The following is a 22,121-nucleotide window of genomic DNA, read 5'->3' as shown; positions in this document are numbered from 1 at the left end:
TGTCACTTTCTAACTAAGGTTAGCTTAGGCTAACCTAGGTTAGCTTGGCTCCTAGCACACTCTTCCTCTCCTATTTAAAGCCTTAACCAAACCATCTTCAACACTTTGACTCTTATATTGAGTGAAACTTTTCGAAATTCTCTCATCTCTCTCAAGGTCCCTACTATTCTTGAGTGCATCTCATTTTTCTTCCCCTTGTGAGTGAGTGAGAATATGAACAATTCATCTTCAATCCATGAGCCTTTGCCTCTTCAAGTGTCCCCAAAATCTTGTTGTTGTTTGTCGGATTCAATCTTGGAGGAGTTTAGAAACTAAGATGAGCAAGGGTCCTTCAAGAAGAAACTTCAAACAAGCCAAGCTAATTCGGTTTTGATGAAGTCTCTTCCATCACACTTTAAGTTTTTTTTTCTCCCTAAAATCCTTTTGGCTTTTAGTTATTTATTATATTTGTTCTTAATTAAAATAAAATACATTAATACATATGTTGTTCTCTTTTTTCTAAATTTTGAGTTCATTATAAATTATAGCCATGTTGTGTTTTCTTTATAACGAGACAAAGAAACTAGTGATATGCATTAAATATTATTCACAAACATTATGTGAAGGTGTAATACAACTAAGTTGAGTAGACATTAATGCAAAAAAACAACAAAAAAATAAGAGATTTTATGTCATATTTCTACATCTCGGTTACCTCATAGCCCATGTAGAAATGTGTTTTAAAAACACACAGGGTTTTTAATTTCACCATTACATTCATTGTTCTTCTTCTTCTTTGCACACCCCTCCTTGCTTCAGGAAGGTTGGTCCTAGGCCTTGTTTGTAGGTGCAATTGTCCAGGATATGATCAAGAGGGTCCAATTTGTTTAAAAATTATATAATTGTGTTATAACTTTTTATGTTATCTTTAAAAATAAATTAAAATCATTATGTCTTATATGTTTCTTTTTATATATTTAAATATAAAGTGATATGATTATAATATTATTATTTTTTACTGTTAGTTTTCTATTTGTGTTACATTCATAAAAGGGTGAAATATGTTTTTGGTCCATCTAAAATTTTTCCAGTTTGGTTCTAGTACCTCAATTTACTTTTGACTTATTTTGTTCCTTCTAATTTGAAGATGCAACACTTTTGGTCCGTAAAGTTTTTTATATAGCACTTTATAATAAACAATAGTATAAAAGTAAATTGAACAAAAATTTAGTATATCTTTCCCTTTAGTTTAAAGGTGTAAAGAAAAACTTTGGAAAGGGTTTCGTTTGGGTGCTTACAAGATTTTGATAGGGTATCCAAGACACAAGTTCAAAGTTGCTCATGGGGTTTGAGTTGCATTTTCTTAAAGAGTCTTATTCTAGGGTGGAATGCCTAGATATCAAGGTTATAGTGGAATCTCAATGGTTAACTGGGAAACCGAATGTAACTCTTAATGTTAGAGAGTGAACCAGTTTAAAACCCTTGTTTGAGATCTTTTTTCTCTATTATATTTATTGTAACATCCTATTTTTCAAAAATAAAAATAAAATAAATTTTTTTAATAATATTGATATCTTGGACTTAATTAATTTATTAACAAAGTTTATAATATAAGCTGTGGATATTTTTATTAAATAAAATAAAGATAGAGTACGAGTTAGTAGGAAACCTTTGGATTTGCATAATAAGATAGAGAATAAAGGGTTAGGTTGTATAATGCATCAATTTATAAAATCATAAGAACACTTGTAGAGGAGAATCACGAGGAGTGTGTGGAGTAGCCTTAAAACAACAAAGATCGTACATGTGCCTCGAATATCATCATTTAAGGTAAGAGAGGGAGTGAGATTGTCTCATCTTGTGGGCAAATATGAGGGGTATGGATAGTGAGGTGACCCTTAAACCTCCTTATATTTATGATTGTGATGGAATCATGCTCATGGGTCCAATCCAAAAGGAACCAAGATGAATGAGATAGGCTTCAAGGTAAAAGGCCCATGGTCATGATTGAGCTTTGGGTTATATTTTTGTCCATTTTTTTCATATAAACATTTCTTTGTAACATTTCTTTTATTTTGACATTGTATTTTGGGTCAAGTAGATTAGGATGTTATTCCTTGTATTTCCTTTTTGTTGTGTAATTAAAATTGTAGTGGGGTGTATCTAGTATGTAGCACATGGAGCTAAATAGGCTTGTGTTTTGGCTTATTAAATGAGTAGGACATACACATGAGTGTTTCTTACACATTACCATAGGCTACACAAATCCAGTTAGTCACATGCACCACACACTAGTCACACTATTCACACTTGTAACATGAAAAACTTTTATAGCCTAGTTTAGATCTATAACATATGTAAGCACATGGCTTTTCGAGCCAATGGTTTTGGCACCACAATTTGTATTTAAAATTCAAATTAGCATGGCAAATTAACCTATGCACTAGTAATTCACTTCATGGTTGACTTCCCTTTTCTAAATGCTACATTTGGTTCAAACGTATTATACCAATATGTGCACATACACAAAAAAAGGGAAATAAAATAATATATCATTCATAACATCCATAAATTATTAGAGCACTTATCAAATATGTATTTCAAACATTTGAATATGATTATTTAAGGTGCAAAACATTCAACCAAGTTTTAGACTTGTGAACACCTATAAGAGATAGATGCTCATCACAGTGCATTACATGTTGAGTGCTGGATGCTGGATGCAGACATTGAGTATCCTATTTACTGAACATTACACTTTTCTCCTTTTTACGTGATTGTAGAAAGAGTTATTTGTGAAAAACATTTTTGTTTTTCATTGTTTTTATATCCTTGGACAAACGATTCTTGAAATTACATAGACAAAATATTAGTTACTCAAGGTCATTGCTTTGTTATCATCAAAATTAGAATGGTAGACATGCGAAATGTCTTTGGTTCAACAAATTGGTCCAAGTTAGTCCAATATATTTAAAAACCCTGAGAAATTCTAAGATATGAGAGGAATATCAATGATAAGTTTAGTCATGGTTAGAAAGGCAAAAAGTAAGTCAGTGATGAGTTTATCTCTGTTTGCTACTTATGTGGTAAAACCCAACATGTTACATCCAAGCACAATCACTTGCGTAAGAAAAGACAACCTAATTTCTTCAAAGCTAATGTAAAGGACCTAAGTCCATTTCGACACCTAAAATGAGATAATTTTTGTTGTAGATCTCATTGATAGTAGGAAGAGTCCAACCATGGTACCTAGATAGTAGATGCTCACATCATATGATAGGAGAAAGGTGTATGTTCCTAAACCTGAGATCAAAAAGTGGTGGCCATGTCACTTTATGAGTAAATAAAAAAATTAAGATTAAAGGGATAGATAAGATAGGTACATAGTATTATTCCCTATCTATTAATAATGTGTTTTTTTGTTTATGGACTCAAACATAATCTACTTATGTCCAACTTTTCACCATTATTAGACAAAATAATCTTTATAAGATTAACTTGGACAAACTAACTAGTCAACACATAAGATGCCTTATATCCATAGAAGGTCATTGGATGTGGCACAAGAATTCTGAACATACAAGCTTGAGAGATTAATGTCAAATTGAAAAAGAATAACCTCATGAAAGATCTTCCAAATCTTGCTTATCACTTTAGTGACTTTTGTTGACCATGCCAAAAGGGGAAGCAAGTTAAAACTTCATTTTAATCTAAAAATCTTATTTCCATCACTAAGCCTTTGGGTTCTTACATATTGATGTGTTTGGTTCAATCAAAACAACGTTTATTAGTGGTAAAAGGTATGGCTTAATCATAGTGAATGATTATACTAGAAGGACATGGGCTCTATTCTTAACCCACAAGGATCGAGTTTTTATGGTCTTCTATGTATTATGTAAACAAGCTCATAATGAGAAAGACATATCCATTACTTCTATTCAAAGTGATCAATGGAGTGAATTTGAAAATGAGAGTTTTTAAAAGTTTTGTGAGGAGAACAAAATTTTTCAAAACTTTTCTCCGGCACAAACACCACAACATAAAGTTATGGTTGAAAGACAAAATATCATCGTAAGAAAATGGCTAGAACTATGTTGATGACAATTCAACCCCTAAACATTTTTTTATAGAAGTGGAAAATACAATTTGTTATATATATATGAAACCTACCCTTAATAAGACTCCCTATGAATTATAGAGAGGACAAAAATCTTTTCAAACTTCCACCCATTTGAATGTCAATGTTTTATTCTTAACACTAAAGACAACATTTGTGAGTTTGATTGCAAGTGTGATAATGGAATGTTGTTAGGCTATTTTTAATAAAATTTATAACCCTAGAACCTTAGTTGTTGAAAAAGTCATCCTTGCAAGGTTTAACGACATCAAACTTAATAAACAATTATCAGAACTAGAAGAATCGTTTTATGTTTTACAAATTGATGAAAAGAAGAAAATGGCGTCCACCTCATCACCAAACAAATAAAAGGCTAAGGAAGAACCTAAACCATCTGGACGCAAGTGAAGATGAAGCTACACCATCCGGATGATCAAGTCATGGAAAAACGTATAAATTTAAAAAGGTTCAATCCCAAACAATTTAATAAAATAAGAAAAACGATAGCATTTTTTTTGTATAAAAGTTGCAATCTTGAAATGACAAATACACGAAGTTAGGGTTGTCTAATCTCAAAACAATTGAGGTTCAAGAAAATGTTGGATCATATGATGAAACCAGCATTCCCTTCAAAGAACCCCTCTCATCAGAATTGGTCCCAAGTAGTCACAGAAGATCAAGACTGTGTTTTCAAAGCACTACTCAGATTCTATATACAAGGCAGTCACAATCATATCACAGAGCATCTTATCAAGTAGATCCCTGCCCCTATCTAAGTAGTTCCATATGATTCCATCTCCACCATGCTTCTTAAATCTTTTGTTAGTACTGTAAGAGTTACTATCCCCTAGCCTTTTCCAAGTCAGGAAGATCTGCAAATGATATAATAATCATTTAAGACAGGTGGGGTAAAAGAGCACAATAAATACATAAACCAAGTATAACAAACAATTCAATATAAAATAAAACAAAATAAAGTGCAGCTGTTAATACTGAAACCACTAACAAAAATTCCAATTGTGGAGAAACATAGACCTTCACTTAAAATGAATAAATACCGATAGAGATACAGCTCAAGCTATGCATCATGCACACATTAAAATCAACTTATGCACTTTAACTTTCGCATTAAAATCAACTTATGCACTTTAACTTTTAAAGAAGTCCTCTCATCTAACTTCTCCAAAAGTTGAGGTGCTAAAGTTGATTTTAACTTGTAAGTTTGATTCGTTTTGTTATTTATTTTCTTCTCATACAAGTGTTTAGTGAGAAGTTTTGTCCAATAGGGATTAGGAAGACTAAAGGATCTCAGTGTGCAAATATTCTATACAGACATCAATATTACCTCCAAACACCATATCAGTAAGCAGATGAAAGAATCACTACGATTTAATTAGAAATACAAGGGGATCACTCACACAACATTCCATCATCATCACTACTTCCATCATCTTGACCGACAAACTGCAAAAGAAGATGCATTGGTCAAGCTTAGGTACCAGCTTTGTTAAAATTTGTAAATATCACATGTGGCAAGTGAAAAAAATTAATTTACCCTAGTATCATCATCAGATACCACATCAGCTGCAAAAGGTCCAACAAAAGCTTATTCAGATAAGAGAAATACTCGCAAGAAGTAATCAACTTTATTGTAATTCTCAAGCAACTTATGCAAATAACAAAGCAATATGTCCAATAATCTGACACCAAGGTAAACTACACAAATCAGGATGCTAGTAATTTAACATTTTAATGACTGACTCAGTGTCGCTAGTCTGCATCTCTATCTAAAATAAAATTAAGCACATGACAGGAGAGATATGTTATGAAATAATTGAATAAGACTCTAGTAGCTGAAGGGAAAAAACTGAAGTTAGTCGAGAGTTTGTTAAGTTGTCATTTTAGAAGTTAGTTTCAAGTTTTAGTTCCTGTAAATAGGAAGTTGTTGTTAGAATTCAAAATGGGAAAAACTTGTAAACTCTCTGTATCCTTCTTCCTCTTATCAATAAAAACTTCAGACTCTTTCTTCTTCAAGATTCCACGTTCTAATTGGTTCTTCGTGATCTTGTAGTACCTAGAACTATTTTCTTACATAACAATTGGTACAAATTGATTTTCCTCGGTTTAATGATGAGAATGTGGACCAATGGATCTATCAGTGTGATAATTTCTTTTTAATTGATCGTACTCTTGATGAAATTCGTGTACAATTAGAAATAATTCATTTAGAGGGACGTGCTTTGCAATGGCACACAACTCTTGCAAAAACTATGAATTGTTCGTTACTGTCTTGGAATGCTTATACTGGGTTGGTGAGAGACAGGTTTGGAGATGTGTGTGTTGATCTCGACAGACTGTCAGTGGGAGAGTATCATGAAGAGTTCAATGTCATTATTAAAAGACTGAATTTGTCAGAACAATATATCTTGAGTTGCTTTCTAGGGGGATTAAAAAAGGATGTCCAAATGCTAGTGCGCATGTTCCAACCTACTACGGTGCAAAAGGCGTTCACGTTAGCTCGGATGTATGAAGCTACTAATGCACCAAGTTCGGTGGTATTGTCATTATCATTGAACAAGCAAAAAGGCTTATTGGGATCGAAACCAGGAATGATGGAGAAAGCTAATATTCCTTTTGGAAAGAATTTTGAGGCAAATAAATCTGGTATTAGATCAGGTAAAACTTTGACTCCTACATATATGAATGAAAGACGAGTCAAGGATCTTTGTTACTTTTGCGATGAATCTTACTCTCCAAAACATAGCTTGTCACATAAGAAATTGCAAATTCATGTTATGGTGGTGGTGGAGGGCGAAGATCAAACAATATTGGAGGAGACAGATGATCAGGTTGGGAGTGGGAAGGAGCCTCGGATTTCAGTTAATACATTGACAGGTGTGGCTAATTTCATAACCATGAGAGTGACTGGTTATTTGCAAAAGCATCCTTTGCACATTTTGATAGACAGTGGAAGCACGCATAATTTCTTGGATATCCAAACAGCTAAGAAGTTTGGCTGCAAAATAGAGGAAAGGGAGCCATTGATGGTGATTGTAGCCGATGGCAACAAGCTCAACATTTCTTCAGTAGTTAAAAACTTCACTTAGACAATACAACATACAACCTTCGCTTTTGATGTGTTTCTCATTCCACTAGGGTGTTGTGACCTTGTTTTAGGGGTGGAGTGGTTGGTTACATTGGGTGATATCACATGGAATTTTGATAAATTGACAATAGAATTTATGATGCAAGGGAAAAAACATGTGTTGAGGGGGGATTCGGTACAGAACATTAAGACAACTAAGAGACAACAGTTAATTAAGGCTTTGGATGGTGGAGTTCACTTCTCTATGTTGCAGTTGTGTGGAGAGGAAGAAGGGTTACTTCAATCTCTGACTACTTAGGCAGATCAACCTACATTGCCTCAAGAAATAAATCAACTTTTGGGAGAATTTGATGATATTTTCCAGGAGCCTGATCAGTTACCTCCCTTTAGATCTGATCATGATCATAAGATTCCACTAATTCAAGGTGCAAATCCAGTAAACAAAAGACCATACAGATATGCTAAATCACAGAAGGATGTTATTGATAAATTGGTGCAGGATTATCTTTAAACTAGAGTAATTTAGAACAGCAACAGCCCTTATGCTAGTCCTATGGTGTTGGTGGGAAAAGAAGATGGGTCTTGGAGGTTATGTGTGGACTATAGGGACCTTAACAAGAATACTGTGAAGAACAAGTTTCCTATTCCTCCAGTGGATGATCTTCTAGATGAATTGCATGGGACCTCTATTTTTTCTAAGATAGATTTAAGAGCTAGATACAACCAAGTGAGGATGAATCCGAATGATGTGCATAAGATGGCTTTTAGAACCCATGGAGGTCATTATGAATATATGCTGATGCCCTTTGGCCTCAAAATGCACCGGCTACATTTCAAGGTCTGATGAATTCGGTGTTTCAACCATTTTTAAGGAAATGCCTTTTGGTCTTCTTTGATGATATACTCATCTCTAGTGTCAACATAGAAGACCATGTGAATCATCTTTGACAAGTGCTGCAAACCTTCAAGTGTAACTCTATTTGCCAGGAAATCTAAATGTTTCTTTACTGTCAATAAGGTAGAATACTTGGGTCACTTCATTTCTATGGAAGGGGTGTCCACTGATCCAAGGAAGGTGGAAGCTATGAAGAATTGGCCATTGCCGCAAACAATCAAACAACTTAGAGGGTTTCTGGGCTTGGCCGGGTATTATAGGAGGTTTGAAGGGATTTGGCTTGGTTACTAAACCTCTTACAAATATACTTAAGAAAGAAAATTTTTTGTGGAATCAAGAGGCTACAAGGTCTTTCCAGCATCTCAAGGAAAGTCAAGAACACAGTAGCCAAAAGAGGATCTCCTATTGACATGGATTGGAAACCAATCCAGTCAGCATCAGAGAAGCCCTCAACTACAGTATGTCCATGATCTCTATACCAAACACCATGATCTGGATGGTCTTAGATATCTCAATACGTGAAAAACAGCTTATGATTGAATTGTTCAACATGAAATGAACTGACTAACCAGTGACAGAATGCAATGCTAGGACAAGTGATTGTGAGGTATTTAAGCTTACACCCATCAGTTCTCTATATCATTTATGCTATGAAGTAACATCTACATCGTTTCATAAGAGTTTGATATAAAAAAATTAAAAAAATAAATAAATAAACCTACAATTTTAACTCTAATCAAACCTGTTTCTTTGAGAAAATCATGCATCTTTACTTTGAGTTGGAAAAATTCCCTTTTCACTCCTCATCACCTCAATACCCAACATGTACTTTAATGCATCAAATCCTTGGTTAACATGTTTGAAGATACTCCTTGAGTTTTCTAATCCTAATTGCATCACTCCTAGAAATATTAATGTCACAATTATCCACAACCATAAGAAAGATAAACCAACCATAGTAACGAGTGTTGGAAGAAGACAGAATGACCAAAATTGTTGCATGCAAGTTCAAACTGCAATATTGTTTGAGTGAATAGCCCAAATCAAGCTCTTGGAACATGTTGTAAGGCAATACAATGGTTTCTTCAACCAACACACCATACCACTATCACACCAAACAACAAACCCAAGTGATTATTCCCTATAAACCACTCCTTTCAGGTTAGCATGAAAAAAGAAACTTGACATCCAACTGTTGCAAATGGAAATGATGGCAACTTGGCAAGCTTGCAAGAGAAACAATTGGATAGAAGAAAGCTATGAAAGAGGGAAAAAAGGCATCAGAAGTGTTAAGAATCTTAGATATCATCTAATCTTGATATTATCTTATCTTGATACTATCTTATCTTGATACTATCTTATCTTGATTTAAATATAGCAAGGTTATCGATAACGAATAATGGTCGATGGTGGTGAGCCAAAAATCCGTTATAAACATATGGCGGACGGCATGGCAGCCTATGGCGGACAAACAAAATAATAATATACATCTACAAAAAAAACTGTAAAAAAAATTAAAAAAAAAACAAAATTAATTAAAACAAAATATCAACTTAAATAATTAAATATAAAAAAAATCAGAATAAAAGATAAGGAACAAAATATAATTTTCAATGTTTGAACAAAATAGGAACTCAAACCAAACCTAACATGAAGGAGATGAAGATCAGATGAAGAAGAGGAACAAAAGAATAAAAGATGAATAATAGGAACTCAAACAACACAAAACAGATGAAGAATCATCGGACAGAAGAGGAAGAAGTAGAAAAAAAAACACTAAAAAACATAACCTGTTTTGAACCTCACTCCAAGGTTCGCTAGAGTGACGGGCCACTGTGGTTCAAGTCGCCGGAGTTGAACGAAGGTTCAGAGAACCCTAGGGCAACAGCAACGTTCAGGGTTGGGAGCAACAACATTCCACGTTTGGGGCAAAAGTGTTTTGGATTTTTCTCTAAAATGGGTTTTTTTATAATAAAAAAGCGTCATATCCGCCATAACCTTCATAAACCTTTATGGTTCAACGGCCATGGTGGGCACCATGGCGGATATAGCGGACACCGCCATAAAACACCAAATAACGGATGGCGAATGGCGATTTGGCCAGAGATCTTTACACTAATAGCGATTTGGCCGGAGACCTTTACACTATTTTGTTGTAACAGGATTATAACGGTTATTTGATAACATTGAAATATAGTATGTTGAGATAATATCTTAAAGATCACAGGTAATCATATATTTTATATTCATGTGTAATCTATGAAATAAATCTATATAAACATTCATCTAGTGTTGAGAGACACGGTTTCAGTCAATTATTCTTTTCTATTCTCTGATTCTTAATAAGAAGAATCAATGTCTCAAACCTTAATCATAGCAGCCAAACAGGCCATTAAGCAAGAAATAGAACCATCAGGGATGGCCTCACAGAATAAACCAATTTTCAATCAATTGCTATTTACTGGTAAATACAGAAACTAATGCCCGTGTCTGATTATGTTCAAGGGAATGCATCCCACACAACAAGGCCATACACCAGCCTATATGAAACAACATCAGTGACAGCAGTGTGAATAATAATAGGACCAAGAGAAGTTACAATGCAATTTGTGGAACTTGATAAATCAGCATAAAAGAACAACAAATCAATAAAATAGATATGACTATGCTTAACTTTTCAAGGAGCAATAAAAATCAGTATTGGAATCCTTCTCAAACAAGGCAGCTTCTTAAGAAAAAGAAAACGTTGCAGGTTAATCAGGACACCCTAAAGCAGTAGTACCAATTGCAACAGGTTGCTTGTTTCACCAAACATATTGGTAGTGAAAAGGAAAAATAGGAAGTAGATTAGGCGGAGAAGACATAGAAAGTGTAGATGTAGATGAAATGGAAGGGTAAGGAATTATAGGTAAGTAGTCTTCATCATCACTTGTGGTCAAGGGTGGAAATGATTAAACTTTATTCTAATTTATTCTAGAATTAAAGATACGCTTTCATTGGAGAAATACAAAAAGGGAGAATATCTTTTGGGGTGACTAGATATTTGGAGCTTCAAATTCAAGGTTAGCAATAATCACCCAAACATGGCCATGTGGAACTTAACCTGCCCTTCACATTATCTGGGCCAACATGACCATGTTGAATTTCCACATGGTCATGTTAGCTTTTTACATGGTCCTGTTGGGTGGTTTAGGCAAAATAACCTCCAGGCCCGCACAAGTACAACCTACAAAGTTGGTTCATCATTGCATTCACCAACTAAATAAAATAAAAATTGTAAATTGTAATAGAAATAAAAGGAAAAAATTAAAAAAGAGGACAAGATCAATGGATCTATAATGGTATTGGAGATGAAAATTGAAATAACTATCTTCATGCAGTTCATTAGAAGTAAGAGGGAACCTATTGAAATTGTAGGATTGATTGAAAAAAATAATAATAATAAAAGAGAAAATATATCTCACTAACAGGTATCTAAATAATTATGACAAATAGTCAAATACTGATCTAATACTCCTACTTCTACAATTCTACTAATATATCAAGTATAGAATAACAAGTACAAATGCAAACCCATCTCAGTAAAATTACTATCGTAATGAGACTCATAACAAAATTATAATGCTAACATTCTAAAACTCCCTCTCAAGCTAAAGTTCAGTAAGCTCTCAGTTTATTAATATTAAGGAATAAAGCAATAACATAAAAAATATATATAAATATAAAAGGCTTCATAAACCAAAACAAGTAATGGACTTCATAAAACAGTAGAAGAAGCATGCTCTAGACTCAGGAGAGACAGTGACTAGGCATCTGGGAGCCTGGAACAACACAGCCAAAGAAAACAGTGCTGTTAGAAAGAGATGCTGCAGAAAAGGAACTTAATTTCTTGAATAAAATGAGCATGGCCAAGTTAAGAAAGACATCAGCTGAAATCATGCTCACAGAGAATACAAAGTCACTAGGAAAAATGCATTAGAAAACACATGGTCTGATGGACAATTGAACCTTCAATATCATAATCACATCCATGTCTTAAAAGACTTGGTCAGATGCCATTTGAGATACAAGCCTGGCTGCTATCTTGGTGTTTCTGGATCTTCTATTAATATGAACGTTTTCCTGATGGGTAAACTAAGAGATACTCAGATAGAGAAGCAAGGGATTCAGGATTCATAGTTATTGGAAAGTTACCTTAATTGCAGTCACCTCTAGGCTAGAAAGGACTACCTATAGAGGGACTGACCAGAAAGGTTGAGTTAAGCATCATAGAGTGCAGCCATCAATATATGACTCTTAGGCAGTTTACTCTCACATCGACTAGAAATATGGCTTTAATAGAGCTTATAAAGCTCTAATAATCCTCACATTACAAGTCGATTTTGTGGAGTTGATTCTAAAACCTAAATTCTAAAACGGTATCAAAGTTTATCGTAAATTCATTGATGGGTTACTTGCATTGCTAATTTGCCACACTCCTATGAGAGAAAGAATTGAGAGAAGGAGAGATTGAAAAGATTGTATTATGATTAGAAAAAATAAGAAGCTAATATCTGTTAGATATTAGTTACATATATATAGAGCTAACAAACCTAACCAACTCATCTAACCAACTTGATGAGTTGTCAATATTAACAGAAAACAGAAAATATACAATATTAATACAAGAATAATAAAAGTATTTATTATTCTAGTCTCTTCTCTAATACACCCCCCACAAGCTCAAGGGGGATGAAGCATGTCAGATGGATCAGCAACATTGAGCTTGGAACGCAGAGACAGAAAACGCTTGGGAGACAGTGCCTTGGTTAAGAGATCTGCATATTGATGCTGGGAAGGAATATGCGAGACAACAAGAGCTTTGCTGATGACTTTTTCGCGAACAAAGAAGATGTCAAGTTCCATATGCTTAGATCTGGAGTGAAGAACAAGATTGTGAGACAGTGCTACTGTGCTTTGATTATCACAGAGCACTATAGGAGTGTTGAGACGAACTTTCAGTTCTTGTAGAAGGGACTGGATCCACAAGACTTCAATAACGGCTTGAGCTAAAGCACGATATTCGGCCTCAGTACTTGACCTTGCAACAAGCAATTGTTTCTTGGACCACCAAGACACAAGATTAGGACCAAGGTAAATACAAGCTGCCGAGGTAGATCTTCTATCATTTGGATCAGCTGCCCAATCAGCATCAGTAAAGGCAGTAAGGTTGAAAGAGGAAGAGGACCGAGAAGGCATGAACACTAGACCATGTTTAAGAGTGCCTTTGAGATACCTAAGTATCCTTTTAACCACCTTCCAGTGTTCCTCCATTGGAGAGCACATGAACTGACTTACCTTATTGACACTAAAGGCAATTTCAGGTCGTGTAATTGTGGCATATTGCAATGCACCAACTACAGACCTATACAAGGTAGGATCATCAAACGAAGTTCCTGTTTTAGCAAGTTGCTGACCCCCAATCATAGGAGTGGAGATTCCCTTAGAGTCTTCCATTTTAACCCTGGTAAGAAGATCAGAAATGTATTTGTGTTGAGATAACAGTAACCGGCCATCAGAAAGAGACTTGACTTCAATACCCAAGAAGTAGTCAAGCGTGCCAAGATCTTTAAGAGAAAAGATTTCATTGAGGTGATCAATGAATTTTTGCAATAAGGAGGAAGAATTGCCAGTGAGGATAATATCATCCACATAAATGAGCATGTAGACAGTGGCAGATGGAGTAGAAAAAATAAACAAGCTAGGATCGCACTTGCTTTTGTGGAACCCAAGCTTCAGCAAAACAGAAGTTAATCTGTCAAACCAGGCACGAGGAGCCTGTTTGAGACCGTAAAGAGACTTGTGAAGTTTACAGACAAGATGTTTGCTGCTAGGTTCAATGAAGCCAGGAGGCTGAGACATGTAAATGTCTTCCTCAAGCATTCCATTAAGGAATGCATTATTAATGTCAAGTTGGCGAAGTGGCCATTGAAAAGTCACAACAAGGGAGAGCACAATCCGGATGGTGACAGGCTTAACAACAAGAGAAAAGGTTTCAGAGAAATCAACCCCAGGTTGCTGATGAAAGCCCTTGGCAACAAGTCGGGCTTTGTACTTGTTGATAGAGCCATCAGGATTCTCTTTAAGACGAAAAACTCATCTGCAGCCAATGGGTTTTCTACCAGAAGGTAATTCAACTAAAGTCCAGGTGTGATTGGCATGTAAAGCAGTGAGTTCAGCTTGCATGGCAGAAAGCCAATGAGGGTCAGTAAGAGCAGATTTGACAGTTTTGGGTTCAACATTAGACAGCAAGAGTGTAAGGTTAATTCTGGGTTGTATAATCCCATTTTTTGAGCGAGTGATCATGGGATGAGCATTACGAGGTGGGGCTGGAGGTGAATGTGAGGAGGATGAAGCAGTAGGTGAAGTAGTAGAACTGTTGACAGGCGTAGAAGAGGGAAGAAAATTGGACTCAGATGATCCAGAACTGGCGGTAATGGCAGGTGATATGAGGGTAGAGGAAGATGGATTGTGTGAACAGACAAGGGAGGGAAGTATAGAGACAGAGGTGGCAGGAATAGAAGCTTGGGTTGTTGTAACGAAGAGGTCATTATAAGGAAATCTTCCTTCATTGAAGATCACATCTTTGCTGATGTATATACGGCCAGATCTGCTTAAACATTTGTAACCCTTATGACTAGGAGAGTATCCCAAGAATACACACTCCTCGGACCTAGGTTGAATCTTGTGTTGATTGTAGGGTCTTAGTAATGGAAAACAAGAGCAACCAAAGACCTTTAGAAATGCATAGTCTGGATCCTTGTTATGAATTAGTTTGTAGGGTGATTGAAAACCAACAGAGGAGGAGGGAAGTCTGTTGATTAAGCAGGTAGCAGTTAAAAAGGCATGATCCCAAAAGTTTAGTGGTAAGGCCGAATGATGAAGCATTGCCAATCCGAATTCAACTATGTGCCTGTGTCGTCGTTCAACAGTGCCGTTTTGATAATGTGTATAAGGACAAGTGAGTCTGTGAAGAATGCCTTCTTGTTGGAAGAATGGTATTAAGGTGCGAAATTCACCTCCACCATCTGTTTGAACAGACTTGAGAGGCGTTTGGAATTGTTTCTCGGCCAGGTCTTTAAAATTCTGAAAGTTGGAGGACACGTCTGATTTTCTACGAAGAAGATAAATCCACACGTATTTGGTGCAAGCGTCAACACACGTTAAGAAATACAAATAACCACAACTAGATTCTAAAGATGCAGGTCCCCAAACATCTAGAAAAACAAGTTCAAGGGGTTTGGAGTAAATCGTAGTGGAAGGTTGAGAAGGAAGCCTGTGAGACTTTGCAATACAGCATGAGTCACAAAAATCAGAAATTTTATTGACAGTAGGAAGGCGAATATTACAAGTTTGTAGGGCTTTAGTTAGGGAATCATGATGAGGATGCCCTAACCGTAAGTGCTACTGTTTATAGGTATTGGAAACAACATGATTACATTTTTCAGAAAGGAAAATACAAGGGTCAGATTTAGGAAAAACTAAATTCTGCTCAATATCAATATTGAAAGATGTCTTCTTCGCCAGATGCGGATGAAAGTGATAGAGACCATCTTCACCAAGTTTCCCTTCAAGAAGAGTCTCGTTCAAATCCTGTGATTTGACAAAACAGGAATGAGGATAGAAAACGAAGTAGACATTGTTGTCTTTGGCAAATTTTGAAACACTTATAAGATTTTTGGTCAAAGTGGGAACAAGTAAAAGGTCTTTGAGAGACAAAATTGTGGAAGGATGCATGGGGGACCGAAACATATTAGAACCTATTGAGGCAATAGATGTACCTTGGCCATTGGCCATAGCAATGTGCTCTGCGCCAGTGAATTGAGCACTTTGCAAGAGATACTGAGGGTCCGGAGTGGCATGGTGGGAAGCACCAGAATCTGGGATCCATGCAGTGACAGTGTTTAGAGTTGGGGCAGCATGTTGAGCAGGAGATGCAGATGCAGTACGCGGATGATGTGGTGGATTGGCGGTTGCTGCAGGATAGGTGAACCCAGGAGGTTGAAAACCAGAACGAGGAAAGGAGCCACCCAAGGAATCGGGGGACCACGAAGCTGGACCAGAATGTCCAAGCATATTAACAGTTCCATAGTAGGGAACAGTAGCAGGGCCAGGGTGTTGAGGCACATACCCATGTTGAGAATTGGGACCATAGGTGGGGTAAGGGGTAAACAATGAATGAAAAGGCAACCGAAAACCACCCAAGGATAGGCTATTGGAAAGCTGATAACACGTGGAGGCTTCATGTCCACGTTTGTGACAAATCTGGCATTGAACAGCAGACCCACGATTTCTTCCTCCACGAGATCCACGACCACGTCCTCCATGATTATTGAAGCCAGCTTGGGATTGAGGCGAAAAATTCTGAACAGAATTAGGCTGAGGGTTTGTCATCTGAGGCGGCTGGAAGGCCAAATTGACATTAGGGACACTAGTTGGAACAGAAGTGGCTTGAGCAAGATTGATGGACAGGGGTTCTTGGATAGCAGCGGCCTTTGCTTGGTCCAGTCTTGCTTCCTGAGCAAGAATCATGTTCTCAAGTTCGGCAGGGGAAAGATTATCATCACGGTAGACAAATGCGGTGACCGTGGAAATTAGAGAATCATATTCTGGTGGAAGACCACCAAGAATGCACTCAGCATGTTCACGAGGCAAAACAAGACTGCCAATGGAGGCAAGGGTCTCAACAATGATGCTGATGCGAAGGAGATAGTCAGAACACGATCTTGTTCCTTTCTTGAAAGTGCGAAGCTCGAGTCGTAATTGCGTGGCTTTGATTTTGGTGAGTGACTGAAAATGCTGAAATACCAAATCCCAAATCTGGTACGAATGACGGCACGAGACAACACGAGCCTGAATGGATTCAGAAAGTGTTGCAAGAAGCCAAGAAAACAACAGCGAGTCTTTGCGATCCCAGGCAGTATATTCGGGATTGACAGCATTGGCATCACGATCCTCAGCAGTAAGGAACTTCAGGGGAATTTTGGGATTGACGACAAAGCGTTCAAGATCATGTGCGCGAATGACAGCGGTAACTTGTTGCTGCCAGGTCATAAAATTCCTTTCATCCAGTTTGCATGTGACGGATTGGGAGAAAGTGTGGGAAACAGAACTATTGGACATTGCGGAAGCGGAGGCCATTGGAGCAAGATTGAAAGAGAGTCACAGAAGAACGCGCAAGACCAGTGCGAGCAGAAGCAGAAGAGCACACGAACGAAGAACCAAAACACGAAGAACAGAATCAGCGCGCGAAGAGCGCGAAGAACAGAGTCGCACAGAAGGGGCGCAAGAAGCAAGCCACACGAAGAGTAAACAATCAGATGAAGAAGCAGGATCTCAGGCGCGAAGAGCAGAATCGCGCAAAGAAGGGGCGCAAGAAGCAAGCCACACTAAGCAAACAATCAGATGAAAACCAGGATCGTGCTCACGATGATACCATATGAGAGAAAGAATTGAGAGAAGGAGAGATTGAAAAGATTGTATTATGATTAGAAAAAATAAGAAGCTAATATCTGTTAGATATCAGTTACATATATATAGAGCTAACAAACCTAACCAACTCATCTAACCAACTTGATGAGTTGTCAATATTAACAGAAAACAGAAAATATACAATATTAATACAAGAATAATAAAAGTATTTATTATTCTAGTCTCTTCTCTAATAACTCCAGGCCTATAGCCCTGACGGCTGACCGTTAGAGGGGGGGAGGGGTGGTTTGGAAAGCCTCCTTTATTGTGGTCACTACTAGACCAGAAAGGACTACCTATAGAGAAGCTGAACAAAAAGGCTAAGTTAAGCATTGTAGAGTGCAGCCATCGGGATGCACCTGTTAGGTGGTTTAGTCTCACATCAGCTAGAGATGTGACTTAAGTAGAGCTTATAAAGTTTGGCAATCCTCACCCTACAAGTCAATTTTGTGGAGTTGAGTTAGAAGAAGAATGAATGAATGAAGAAAAGATTTTGTCCCATGACATAAAGGTGAAAACAAAACTTTCATCATTATACAAAACTTATGATTTTAACTCTTAAGTATCATCATAGCAAAACAGTTTCTCTTTCCAATTGAAATCATGAGCAAAATTGAAAGAGGGTGATTCTTGAAACTAACATGTAGAAAATGCATGCATGGCCATAGAAATGTAAATTCTCACATTTAATTACAAAGTAAAAATGAATAAATAAATAAATGCCAATCAGAAAATTCTAGCTTCCAAGGGAAGTTATTATTTTGCAGAAGCTTACAAGTTGACTCTTCATCATCCTCATCGCACCATCTGTTCCAGTCAACCTTCAGGTATGGAGCAGGTTTCTCTTCAGACTTCAATAGCCTCTTCCACCAACCTTTTTCTCCTTTCTGAATTGAGCATATTATGTTTCTTAGGCCAGATTTAGTTTTACAACCCTACAGACAATAGTGACAAATTTATTCATAGGACCACCAAACCTTTTCAAAGTTTGATACGTAAAAAAAAATGAAAAACTATGTAACCTGCAACAGGCAAAGACCAAAATAGTTGGCAATCACATTCTATATAGTATTTTATTTTACCAAGACCTCTAATTTGAAGCATAATATTTGAGTAGTTTTCAAATTTTATTCAACTCCTATGGAACCTTAAGCAAGAACAATAATGTAAACATAAATATTGCATATATCACATATGTATCATATAGAAATAAATCCCCCACGATATCTGGTAGCAGATTTCTCTCTATGAACATGTCATGTTTCAGCGGATACTAAATAAACCACATGTACCATAAATTTACTTGAGAGCAATAGACTCGACAGTTGCAGCAATGGTGGTCAGAGCTATGGATATTAAACTTTTAAAAAATAAGTGGTAAGATAAATGAGCACCAATGCGAGAAAGCATATGATTAGAAGACACTAAACAGTGACAATGATTGATTTTGGCTGGAAGTATTGACCAAATTTTGGGTGATATTGGTTTATAGTGAAAATCATGACAGTGGACAAATGACAAAGCACTATGTCACTTTTCATAAAATAAAAAGTTTATCATGCTTGAGTTGTAAATAATTCCCCTTTCTCTGTGTAAAAAGGGATAAAGCTCGAGTTATTAGGCAGAGGCACAACAATAGTTTAGTACTCTAACTTCACTTAAAAATATTAACTGAAAAGTACAGTATATAATGTATGCATAAGTTGTAACATTAGTGCTGCAGAAATCTTCAAATCTTGTCAATGGCAAGGATTGACAGACCATAGTTTCATGCTAAATAAGAGTAGTAAACATATATATATATATATATACACACTAGGGTAGGGACTAGGGAGTATTCAGGATTTACATGCTTTCCATAATGCCCAGTATGTCAACAGTAAACTTTCATTGTAGACCATTTTAGCATAGAGAAATTGTAAAATTTGAGGCAGGGTAAGATAGTGGTGAAACCCTAAGGTTGGAGCAGTTTAAACAGAACAATACTAGAAAGAATCATCTTATCAAGTATTGTTTTTTGAATATAACAACAACTTCAAACCATCCAGATAAACACATAAGATGGCCATAAATCCCAAAGGGTATAAAGGACAAAAAGAAATGGAGAGATAAAATTCATAAGAAAGTTCCAAATAATTGTAATTAAAACAACATATAGCCAGCCCCAGATCCTTCAAACACTAGTCTATCACCGCTACAATCATCGTTACCCTTACACAACAGCAAAATGCGATCCCACACAAAGCACATGTTACAAGTTGTTAGTTAATTGTGATGGTTGAGTTTAGTTAGTCAGTTGGTTTACTTTAGTTAAGTTCTATTACACTCATTGAAATACATGTATTCCTTATTGTATCATCATCTTTTTCATGTTAATTAAAAAAATAGGAGAGGAGTTCCATAGAAGTAACTCAAGATACTCGAAAAACAGTGCTGCATTTGTCTAATGTCAAGAATATGGTGAAACAAAATCAAGTTCTCCCTCACCTCCGGTTGAATGGATCCATATAGTTCCAAGCTAAAGCTGTAGGATTCATCTTGAACCCCAGAAGCAGAGAAACTAAACAAACCCTGAGGCTCACACTTCACAGAAACATCCTTGGCATCAGGTAGAGCAACAGTAAGATAAACCTTATCAGAACGTTGTGCCCACAGAACTTCAGGATGGCGACTAATCTCCCACAAGAAAAAAAAAATCAGTGAGGTTATAAAACAAATTAGGTAAATTGCTCATAATATTAAACTCTTGCTAGTTACAGACAAATGGGTCGATTATATTCCAAAATCTCTAATGTTCTTCACGCTAAATGTGTGATTTTGATGTTGGAAACAAATTTGGCAAATGCTATAACATTACAGAGAAATGGGTGGTGATAAAATTAAGTTATCATACAAGTGATGAAGTTTAGTTTCTTCTTAACTGGTAAGTGAGACAGTGAAATGGGGAACATATTAAAACGAGAGATATAGCGAGAGAAGGAACCTCATTTGCCGAGTGGGATTGAGGAAGGCGAAAGCGAGAGTGTTCCGAAGAAGAGGGAATGTAGGTACGATGGTAATTGACAATTACCTGTTTGATCTCACTTTACTTTATTCCCAACCTAAGAATATTCTTTCTTTTGAAGCGGTGTTTTTCTTTTTCTTTTTTTTAATTATCCATTTTATCTTTACCTTCACACAAACTATTCGTATACATCGTCTCCAAACAGATTACTCGACTGCTATTGCATGTCTTATTATAAGCAAGTAAACAATGTAATATATATTTAATTTATTAAAATAATTATTCTTAAAAAAAATAAATATTTATGATTAAATTAATAAATTATCGTAAAGCACTAAAAACTTTTGGTACCAAAATCTCAAATAATTCATGTTGCATATACTTTTGGTGGGAAAAAGAAAAGATTTATATAACACGTGATAAGAGAAATATCTACATTTTTAGATGTTCAACCTTATGAGTGATCAATCTAGTTTAAAGGTAATAACAAAGAAAATGTCAGAGTTATAGGTAAAATCGGTAAAGATTTTGTACTTACTATAAATAATGTGTTATATGTTAAAGGATTCAGGTATAATATGTTTTATATAAGTAAATTTTGTGACAACAAATATATTGTATCTTTCGACAAAGATTCATGCATAGTTACACAAGAGGATGGATTTGTCCTTTTTATTGCTTATAAATTTACGTAAACAAAATATAATATATTTGGTTTCTAGAGAAGATGAAAGATAGATTTGGCACAAAAAGTTTGAGCACATAAATTTAAAACATATTTCTAAATTAAGGAAGAAAGGTTTAGTAAAAGGATTGTTTGAAATTTCTTGGAAAACATATCTTCTCTACGAAGCTTGCCAAAAGGGAAAATAAGTCAAAACCTCTTTTAAATCTAAAAATATTGTTTCCACATCTCGACCTCTAAAAAGATTACATATGGATCTGTTTAGTCCAACCAAAATTCTAAGTCTAGGAGGTAAACAGTGTGGATTTGTCATTGTAGATGACTATTCTACATATACATGAGTATATTTCTTAGCTCATAAGCATGAGTTTTTCAAGGTTTTTCAGATATTATGTAGATGAGTTCAAAAAGAAAAAGATTTTTTATAAATGTCATCAAAAATGTTCATGGAATCGAATTTGAAAATTCTGATTTTTAACAACTTTTTGAAAAGAATGGTATTTTTCACAATTTCTCTTCACCGAGAATACCTCAACAAAATAGGGTAATTGGAAAAAAAATTGCACTCTACAAGAAATGGCTAAAACTTTTCTTTGTGAAAACTCTTTACCAAAATACCTCCAGGCAGAAGTAGTAAACTCTGCTTGTTATGTTCAAAATTAAATATTAATAAGACCAATATTGAATAAGACTCCTTATGAATTGTGAAGGGGAAAAGATTCAACATATCATACTTCCATCCTTTTGGATTTGAATGTTATGTCCTAAACACTAAAGATCAACTTGGAAAGTTTGATTCCAAAGTGGATAAGGGCATTTTTCTTG

The 22,121-nt window shown here is 35.8% G+C and overlaps 1 protein-coding gene across 5 annotated transcripts; it reads right to left on the bottom strand.

The window, feature by feature from the left end:
• Positions 1-4,588: 4,588 nt before the first annotated feature.
• LOC109799864 (HSP20-like chaperones superfamily protein) lies at positions 4,589-20,748 on the bottom strand. 5 transcript variants are annotated; one of them, XR_014428359.1, is made up of 6 exons: positions 20,591-20,748; positions 20,095-20,278; positions 18,383-18,542; positions 5,652-5,680; positions 5,442-5,560; positions 4,589-4,968 (listed from the first exon to the last, which is right to left on the bottom strand). XR_014428359.1 is itself a non-coding variant. In XM_020360504.3 (6 exons), exons 1-6 carry the CDS (start codon positions 20,593-20,595, stop codon positions 4,937-4,939), a joined length of 456 nt encoding a protein of 151 aa, XP_020216093.1. In that variant the 5' UTR covers positions 20,596-20,748; the 3' UTR covers positions 4,589-4,936. The 5 variants fall into 5 exon arrangements, 3 of the variants coding, with proteins under 3 accessions (XP_020216093.1, XP_020216094.1, XP_082917570.1); XM_020360504.3 differs by having other exon boundaries at positions 5,515-5,560; XR_014428360.1 differs by lacking the exon at positions 5,652-5,680.
• Positions 20,749-22,121: the final 1,373 nt, after the last annotated feature.

Source organism: Cajanus cajan, chromosome 1 (assembly GCF_000230855.2).
Source record: "Cajanus cajan strain Asha chromosome 1, NIPB_CcT2T_4, whole genome shotgun sequence".
Taxonomy (NCBI): domain Eukaryota; kingdom Viridiplantae; phylum Streptophyta; class Magnoliopsida; order Fabales; family Fabaceae; genus Cajanus; species Cajanus cajan.
Note: the sequence above shows the minus strand (reverse complement) of the source record. Positions and strands in the feature narration are given on the sequence as shown.

Excerpts from the sequence above, each read along its gene's own strand:
- LOC109799864 (XM_020360504.3), bottom strand. Across the intron at positions 5,561-5,651 it reads TATCTGATGATGATACTAGG|TTTGTCGGTCAAGATGATGG; the intron begins GTAAATTAATTT and ends CTTCTTTTGCAG. Across the intron at positions 4,969-5,514 it reads TGATGATGATGGAATGTTGT|ATCTTCCTGACTTGGAAAAG; the intron begins GTGAGTGATCCC and ends TATCATTTGCAG.